The sequence below is a fragment of the Leptodactylus fuscus genome, unplaced genomic scaffold (assembly GCF_031893055.1).
Source record: "Leptodactylus fuscus isolate aLepFus1 unplaced genomic scaffold, aLepFus1.hap2 HAP2_SCAFFOLD_1104, whole genome shotgun sequence".
NCBI classification, from domain to species: Eukaryota; Metazoa; Chordata; class Amphibia; order Anura; family Leptodactylidae; genus Leptodactylus; species Leptodactylus fuscus.
Window position 1 is genome coordinate 27,691 of NW_027439928.1, and position 10,082 is coordinate 37,772.

The 10,082-nt window shown below is 43.0% G+C and overlaps 1 protein-coding gene across 1 annotated transcript; it reads right to left on the minus strand.

Annotated features, from left to right (window-relative positions):
• Positions 1-4,942: 4,942 nt before the first annotated feature.
• Positions 4,943-6,270, minus strand: LOC142186650 (chondroitin sulfate glucuronyltransferase-like; the record flags this gene model as incomplete). The annotated part of the gene is made up of 1 exon (XM_075261322.1): positions 4,943-6,270. A coding segment is annotated over one exon (1,257 nt), but the record flags the coding sequence as incomplete, so codon positions are not given.
• Between the last annotated feature and the right edge of the window lie 3,812 nt (positions 6,271-10,082).

Below are 10,082 nucleotides of genomic sequence, written 5' to 3' on the forward strand. Positions count from 1 at the left end.
TGTTCTCCTTTCCTTTTGGGTAGGTTCTACTCCCCCACTCTGTTCTCCTTTCCTTTTGGGTAGGTTCTACTCCCCCACTCTGTTCTCCTTTCCTTTTGGGTAGGTTCTACTCCCCCACTCTGTTCTCCTTTCCTTTTGGGTAGGTTATACCCCCCCACTCTGTTCTCCTTTCCTTTTGGGTAGGTTATACCCCCCCACTCTGTTCTCCTTTCCTTTTGGGTAGGTTATACCCCCCCACTCTGTTCTCCTTTCCTTTTGGGTAGATTATACCCCCCCACTCTGTTCTCCTTTCCTTTTGGGTAGATTATACTCCCCCACTCTGTTCTCCTTTCCTTTTGGGTAGATTATACTCCCCCACTCTGTTCTCCTTTCCTTTTGGGTAGGTTATACTCCCCCACTCTGTTCTCCTTTCCTTTTGGGTAGATTATACTCCCCCACTCTGTTCTCCTTTCCTTTTGGGTAGGTTCTACTCCCCCACTCTGTTCTCCTTTCCTTTTGGGTAGGTTCTACTCCCCCACTCTGTTCTCCTTTCCTTTTGGGTAGGTTCTACTCCCCCACTCTGTTCTCCTTTCCTTTTGGGTAGGTTCTACTCCCCCACTCTGTTCTCCTTTCCTTTTGGGTAGATTATACTCCCCCACTCTGTTCTCCTTTCCTTTTGGGTAGGTTCTACTCCCCTACTCTGTTCTCCTTTCCTTTTGGGTAGATTATACTCCCCCACTCTGTTCTCCTTTCCTTTTGGGTAGATTATACTCCCCCACTCTGTTCTCCTTTCCTTTTGGGTAGGTTCTACTCCCCCACTCTGTTCTCCTTTCCTTTTGGGTAGGTTCTACTCCCCTACTCTGTTCTCCTTTCCTTTTGGGTAGATTATACTCCCCCACTCTGTTCTCCTTTCCTTTTGGGTAGATTATACTCCCCCAATCTGTTCTCCTTTCCTTTTGGGTAGATTATACTCCCCCACTCTGTTCTCCTTTCCTTTTGGGTAGATTATACTCCCCCACTCTGTTCTCCTTTCCTTTTGGGTAGGTTCTACTCCCCCACTCTGTTCTCCTTTCCTTTTGGGTAGGTTCTACTCCCCCACTCTGTTCTCCTTTCCTTTTGGGTAGATTATACTCCCCCACTCTGTTCTCCTTTCCTTTTGGGTAGATTATACTCCCCCACTCTGTTCTTCTTTCCTTTTGGGTAGATTATACTCCCCCACTCTGTTCTCCTTTCCTTTTGGGTAGATTATACTCCCCCACTCTGTTCTCCTTTCCTTTTGGGTAGGTTCTACTCCCCTACTCTGAGTTTACATGATAACATTTTTTGGGTACGCTAGAAGAATATTGATAGTCTAAAATAGAGAATGACTGTGACGCATTATACACATGAGGTGACCTGTGTCTGACCTGCCCGGGCTACTGAATATAGGGGGGGATCTGCTCCTGTTCCAGGAAGGGGTTAATAGGAGCACTGCAGATCCCCTATATACAGCCAGGCTGAATCCCACGTGGGGGAAACCCCCCCAGTCCTCAAGCTCAGGGAAGGGGCCGACAGACAACCAAACACCCCCTCCCCTTCCCCCGCAACTACTGCACCCAAAAACCATTTAATTTTTGAAATTTTCCAGTAGCTGCTGCTTCCCCCCCCCCCCCCCTCAAGTCAATAAGTTTTCCCAGTTTTTTGTGGTAAAATTCGGGGGGTCAGCGTATACTGGAGTATATACGGGACTCGCATTGGGCTATATCCCACCTGCAGACACGGTGATAGTTTGATCCGTGTGTCTTAGGACGCCGTCACTACCTGACTCAGGTCTTTCTGTCTTGCACCGGTTTTATTTTTCTTTCTGTTTCGGTTGCCGGGGGTCTTCAGTGTGTTCGCCACACTAGTCGCACCTCCCCCCCCCTCGCTGGTCACCCCCAGTCCGCACTCACCACTTACTGCATCAGTAGCCGATTCTGGTGACCCCACTCCCACGTGCAAGGTCCTACCGAGGGGGTGACCCTGCGGCACCTGAAGACACCAGAGTATGAGAAGAATAGATGATGGCTGAGTATTAGTCTCCTCTCTCAGGGGGTTAAAGGGGCGCTGTCATTGGGAAGAGTCATTGTTAGATAAGCACATCCTTACACAGGCTACCTTCTGTATGTTAATCCCCTCAGTAGTTTTTGTATGATCCCGCTTTTATTCACATGCTAATTAGCCATAAATGAGCACCGGAAGTCTCAGCGAGCAGTGTCTGCTGTGTGTGAGGGCAGCGATGCTGCTGCTGCTGACAACTCCTCTCCCTGCACTCACACACAGCAGACAGTGCTCGCTGAGACTTCCAGTGCTCATTGCTGACTGTATGGACCATACCCTGATGGAATAAGGACTTCACACAGACCATCTAAAGCATGACTCCGTGTGCTGGTGCCCTCCGCGGAGGCCCCGTTCTAGTTCAGCCCTCCCAGGCTACTATCCTGCCTTTGGTAGAGGCTTCCGCCTCCCTCTATAAGCCTCTAAGGGTGCCCGAGGAGATGCATAACATAATAGCAGTTGTGGCGCCCTCATGTGAGGATTGACTAGGTTGGTCCACCTTGTGTTCCTATCTCCTGAAGGGTGGACTCTCCTTTCGGCCTTTGTTGCGGCTGGCTCCTCCCTGCAGCCTTCATTTGTGTGTTTTGGCTTCAGATCTTGCAGTTCCTAGGCTGAACAGCTCCATAGGGGTGTTTTCTGTGTCCCCCCCCCCTGGGGCATTGACAAGGACATTCAGCTTTTGGGCGATGCGTTCCTGAGCTGTCCATCTTGCCTAGGCAGCTGACTAGCGTGTTGCATTGTGCTGTTCCTTGCATCTGTTCAAGGCATGCTGGATCCTCTAGAACAGGGGCGGGCAATTAATTTTCCCAAAATAAGAAATTGAAACTATGTTAGAGGGCCGCGCCACGGCAGATTTACCTCCACCCACATCTACGTTGACTCCGCCCATTCCCAATCATCTTTCCATGTGCCCCCACACAGTATAATCCTCCTACAGTCACCCGTACATTATATGTCCCCACATTATAATATTCCCTTCCAACTGCCCCACAGTATTAGGCCCCTCTCCTGGTGCCCCAGTATAAACTGGGGGAAACGAGGGGACATGAAACTGGAGCAGCTGGAGGGGGACATTAAACAGTGGGGGTAGTTGGAGGGGGGCAATAAATTGACAGCTGGAGCGGGACATGAAACTGGGGGCAACTAGAGGGGGACATTAAAATCGGGAAGCTGGAAGCAGACATTAAACTGTAGGGGTAGCTGGAGGGTGACATTAAACGGGGGGCAACTAGAGGCAGACAGGTCCCCTCCAGCTACCTCCATGGTTTAATGCCCCCTCCAGTTGTCCCCAGTTTAATGTCTCCCCAGTTTAAGTGCCCTCTTCATCTCTCCCCCAGTTTCATGTCCCCCCGTCCATCTCTCCCACAGTTTCATGTCCCCCCGTCCATCTCTCCCCCAGTTTCATGTCCCCCCATCCATCTCTCCCCCAGTTTCATGTCCCCCCGTCCATCTGCCATTTCTGCCCCAGTATAACATTCCCCTTCTATCTCTGTCCCTAGGTTACTGAGACATACAGACACACACACAGACAGACACATATAGACACACACATACAGACAGACAGACACATACAGACAGACACACACAGACAGACACATATAGACACACACTCTCCCCCCTGCATCTCACCTTACATCTCTCAGTACCTTATGACACACACCACATGTCTCCATCTTCCTGCCGGCACTAAGACACGCCCCCTAGACACGCCTCCTAGACACGCCTCCCTAGTCAAGCTGTGGGGGCCGGACTGAATCAGTCAGAGGGCCAGGCTTTGCCCAGGTCTGCTCTAGAAGGTGGTTAGGTGGTTGTGTCCCGTTCCTTCCCTTGAGAGTTAGGCCGGGTTCACACGGAGTATTGTGGCTCGTCATTTGGGACGTACATGCCGCGGGATCTTTTGCGGGCCGTATACGCCCGTATACGCTCCGCCGCAAAATCACGGCCGCAAAATAGAAAACAAAATGACGAGCCACAATACTCCGTGTGAACCCGGCCTTACTGGGCCGGCTCCTCCTTCTCGTTGCAGAAGTCAGTCTTCCTGACACTTGCCCTCTGAGTAGTCCTCTATTGTAGTCCAGGACTTTTGGCAATTATTTTTTCCCCCTCTCGAGTGTGGGAACAGTTGCTTTCCTTCATGGAGTCCTGGCTGGCCAGCGCTTCCCTCTCCTGGGCTGAGATGTCGGCTACTCCTTCAAGTTTTTCCTCCGTTCTAAGTGAAGGTTTTTTCTGCAGCCGCCCCCGCTCTGCTGTGGTAGGCGTTCTTGTTCCTACTTCAGGAAGGACGGCCCCTTCCCTCCCTGGATCTACAAGTTTCTCCGTTTCTGCAGGTTCCACATGTGGCCCTGCGATCGGTGGGGGGCATCCCTGAATTCTGGTGGCCCCCTGTCCATCGTGTTCCACAACGCTCTCCTCTCGGAGTTTTTTCGGGTTGACAAGGCTCCTTCTGGTCTTCCTCCATGGCAGGGGAGTCATTGTAATTGTATACCCAGATGTTCTCCGTAAAATCTTTTTCTCGACGTGTTCACTGGGGGACACAGATCCCTCCCTTGATTTTTTTCCTGCTGTTCCTGCTCGAGTTGCTTTGCTTCTTGTTCGGGTCCGGGATGTGTTGGTGCGGTCGGTCCCGTGCTCTTTTAGCTCTTTTTCTACTGACTAGCACAGAGTCTGCAGGGATATAGTCCAGGGGGCGGAGCTGACAGCTTTTCATTCTCCTGGTGGCCGGGTCTGTATATGCTGCTGTGTCCCCCAGTGAATATATCGAGAGCGCTATTGGGCGGAGTGTGTAATATGTGCAAGGGAATGGTGAGAAGAGCAGCACCAACATACACAAGGTACAAGTGACAATGGCTCCGCCCTATACAGTATAAATAGATTTAATTTGCATATTTACAGGTAACAGCAGTAAAGTGAGATTGTTAACCCTTTGTAAGACGCCTTGCACTGCGCAGTCTGTCTGGGCTATGTACTGTTGGTTTGGTCTTGGTCAAACAGAGCCATAGCAAGGTGAAGCCGCGAGCCGAGGGCTTCCAGATTGCTGAGCACACATCGGTGATAGCCCTCACCAGAGAGGCGGGTGCTGCACTTTCTGAGTGAGAATCTCTGCACTAGCGCTGGCTCTAGAGCTCGAAACACATGAAGGTCCGAGTAACGCAGAAACAGTTCCAGCAGTTCTATGCCACCAATATCCTCATCCTCTTCCTCTTGCACCTCGGCTGCCATTCGGCTTCTGGCTCGCATGAAATCTGAATTGTAAAAGCAGAATTCTGAGGAGGCGAGACGATCAAAATGTCCATCACGCAGGAACTCTCCAGACTGCGGCGCGGAGAAGCTGTGGCGTGAAACCTCAGGGCTGTACTCCTGATAGTGCACAGGAGAAAACACCTGCCAAGCATTAATGGCGTTCATCCGGCAGCGGTTCAGAGCCTCAGTGGTCACCTCACTCCACACGCTAACTAGAAAGAAGAGCACGTCCATGGAGTGTTTCTTAGACACCACTTCCATAAGACGCACCTGCGACGGTAACTCCGTGCGCACACTGGACACCTCCAGGAGCAGATAGGAATAGCGCTTTCCCAGCTCTGATAACATGGCGCGCACCTCCTCGTACACGTCTTTCTCTTGCCCGGATGAGCCCACGTCGTATACCAACAGCACAGTCAGGGCCACATTCTCTTGAGGGTCAAGAAGGTTTGTTGCAAAAGCATCAAGAAATCCTGCAATATGGCTGGAGTCAGAAGGCGTTAAAGGTAACACGAGCTGGACTCTTGTGGCTTCTGTCACATACGGCATCGGAAGAATCTCCACAAGACCCAAAGGCCGCAGAAGGCTAAGGCGCTTGGTTAGAAACCCAACATGACCCTTTTCAGTGGTAGCTTCCAACAAGAGCTCCAGCGTGTACTCCATTCCCCTGGTGGGATCAAAGCGCCTGTACCCATTCAGCAGCCGGCGCTTCCTGAAACGCAGCCATGGGTGGTAGCGCTGATTCAGCTGCTCTAGAGCTTCTTCTAGAACGTGACGAACATCCAACAGCCACACACCCTGCAGAGGACACTTGGGGGCGCCATCTGGACAGGAGAAGGTATGCATCTCCGTGAAGTATTCCCAGGTCAACAAATCAAAACGAGAAGTCGGACTGAATGGCGGATTTACACCAACTGGCCATGAGAGAGCAGAGTGTTGATCTGGAGTGAAGGAGGAAAGGTTCTGGATCTCGCTCTGAAACAAAGCAACAGGCACAAAGTTAGTGAGGATGAAACCAAGCCAATGTGCATTATAGACAAGCCACCGTTCTACATGACAACCCTCAGGAGGCCCAAGCCACACGTCACATGTCCCCAATCATCAACCACCCTGACGCTCAGTGGCTTCTCACAGTCATACAGCAGATTCATCTATGGCAGATACCACTGAAGGTGCAATAGTGTGATGGCCACTGGTCTCCACTACTAATGATCGCCCCCTACAGTATGGCCACGTGTGACCCTCACTGATAATGGATTGTGGGATTCACTAGTATGTAGGAACCCCCACTGAAGCATAATAGGGACTGTAATCTCCAATACTGTCCCATTTGTGGTTCATACTACAATCTGTGAGAAAGTGCAATACTAACCCATTAGAACATGAACACCAATAGTAAGCAACGTATAAACCGCGTAGTTAAGTATAGTACACGTAACACATGTGAGGAGCAGTACAAGATATGTCTCCTATAACACTGCCCCATGTACAAGATATGTCTCCTATAATACTGCCCCTATGTACAAAACTATAACTACTATAATACTACTATGTACAAGAATATAACTACTATAATACTACTCCTATGTACAAGAATATAACTACTATAATACTACTCCTATGTACAAGAATATAACTACTATAATACTACCCCTATATACAAGAATATAACTACTATAATACTACTCCCTATGTACAAGAATATAACTACTATAATACTGCTCCTATGTACAAGAATATAACTACTATAATACTACTCCTATGTACAAGAATATAACTACTATAATACTACTCCTATGTACAAGAATATAACTACTATAATACTGCCTCCTATGTACAAGAATATAACTACAATAATACTACCTCCTATGTACAAGAATATAACTACTATAATACTGCTCCTATGTACAAGAATATAACTACTATAATACTACCTCCTATGTACAAGAATATAACTACTATAATACTGCTCCTATGTACAAGAATATAACTACTATAATACTACTCCTATGTACAAGAATATAACTACTATAATACTACCTCCTATGTACAAGAATATAACTACTATAATACTACCTCCTATGTACAAGAATATAACTACTATAATACTACTCCCTATGTACAAGAATATAACTACTATAATACTGCTCCTATGTACAAGAATATAACTACTATAATACTACTCCTATGTACAAGAATATAACTACTATAATACTACTCCTATGTACAAGAATATAACTACTATAATACTACCTCCTATGTACAAGAATATAACTACTATAATACTACCTCCTATGTACAAGAATATAACTACTATAATACTACTCCTATGTACAAGAATATAACTACTATAATACTACTCCTATGTACAAGAATATAACTACTATAATACTACCTCCTATGTACAAGAATATAACTACTATAATACTACCTCCTATGTACAAGAATATAACTACTATAATACTACTCCCTATGTACAAGAATATAACTACTATAATACTGCTCCTATGTACAAGAATATAACTACTATAATACTACTCCTATGTACAAGAATATAACTACTATAATACTACTCCTATGTACAAGAATATAACTACTATAATACTACCTCCTATGTACAAGAATATAACTACTATAATACTACTCCTATGTACAAGAATATAACTACTATAATACTACTCCTATGTACAAGAATATAACTACTATAATACTACTCCCTATGTACAAAACTATAACTACTATAATACTACCCCCTATGTACAAGAATATAACTACTATAATACTACTCCTATGTACAAGAATATAACTACTATAATACTACTCCTATGTACAAGAATATAACTACTATAATACTACCTCCTATATACAAGAATATAACTACTATTATACTACACCTATGTACAAGAATATAACTACTATAATACTACTCCTATGTACAAGAATATAACTACTATAATACTGCTCCTATGTACAAAACTATAACTACTATAATACTACTCCTATGTACAAGAATATAACTACTATAATACTACTCCTATGTACAAGAATATAACTACTATAATACTACTCCTATGTACAAGAATATAACTACTATAATACTACTACTATGTACAAGAATATAACTACTATAATACTACTCCCTATGTACAAAACTATAACTACTATAATACTACTCCCTATGTACAAGAATATAACTACTATAATACTGCTCCTATGTACAAGAATATAACTACTATAATACTACCTCCTATGTACAAGAATATAACTACTATAATACTACCTCCTATGTACAAGAATATAACTACTATAATACTACTCCCTATGTACAAGAATATAACTACTATAATACTGCTCCTATGTACAAGAATATAACTACTATAATACTACTCCTATGTACAAGAAAATAACTACTATAATACTACTCCTATGTACAAGAATATAACTACTATAATACTTCTCCTATGTACAAGAATATAACTACTATAATACTACTCCTATGTACAAAACTATAACTACTATAATACTACCCCCTATGTACAAGAATATAACTACTATAATACTACTCCTATGTACAAGAATATAACTACTATAATACTACTCCCTATGTACAAAACTATAACTACTATAATACTACTCCTATGTACAAGAATATAACTACTATAATACTACTCCTATGTACAAGAATATAACTACTATAATACTACTCCTATGTACAAGAATATAACTACTATAATACTACTACTATGTACAAGAATATAACTACTATAATACTACTCCCTATGTACAAAACTATAACTACTATAATACTGCTCCTATGTACAAGAATATAACTACTATAATACTACCTCCTATGTACAAGAATATAACTACTATAATACTACCTCCTATGTACAAGAATATAACTACTATAATACTACTCCTATGTACAAGAATATAACTACTATAATACTACCTCCTATATACAAGAATATAACTACTATAATACTACTCCTATGTACAAGAATATAACTACTATAAAACTGCTCCTATGTACAAGAATATAACTACTATAATACTACTCCTATGTACAAGAATATAACTACTATAATACTACCTCCTATGTACAAGAATATAACTACTATAATACTACCTCCTATGTACAAGAATATAACTACTATAATACTACTCCTATGTACAAGAATATAACTACTATAATACTACCTCCTATATACAAGAATATAACTACTATAATACTACTCCTATGTACAAGAATATAACTACTATAAAACTGCTCCTATGTACAAGAATATAACTACTATAATACTACTCCTATGTACAAGAATATAACTACTATAATACTACCTCCTATGTACAAGAATATAACTACTATAATACTGCTCCTATGTACAAGAATATAACTACTATAATACTGCTCCTATGTACAAGAATATAACTACTATAATACTACTCCTATGTACAAGAATATAACTACTATAATACTACTCCTATGTACAAGAATATAACTACTATAATACTACTCCTATGTACAAGAATATAACTACTATAATACTACTCCTATGTACAAGAATATAACTACTATAATACTGCTCCTATGTACAAGAATATAACTACTATAATACTACTCTTATGTACAAGAATATAACTACTATAATACTGCTCCTATGTACAAGAATATAACTACTATAATACTGCTCCTATGTACAAGAATATAACTACTATAATACTACTCCTATGTACAAGAATATATCTACTATAATACTACTCCTATATACAAGAATATAACTACT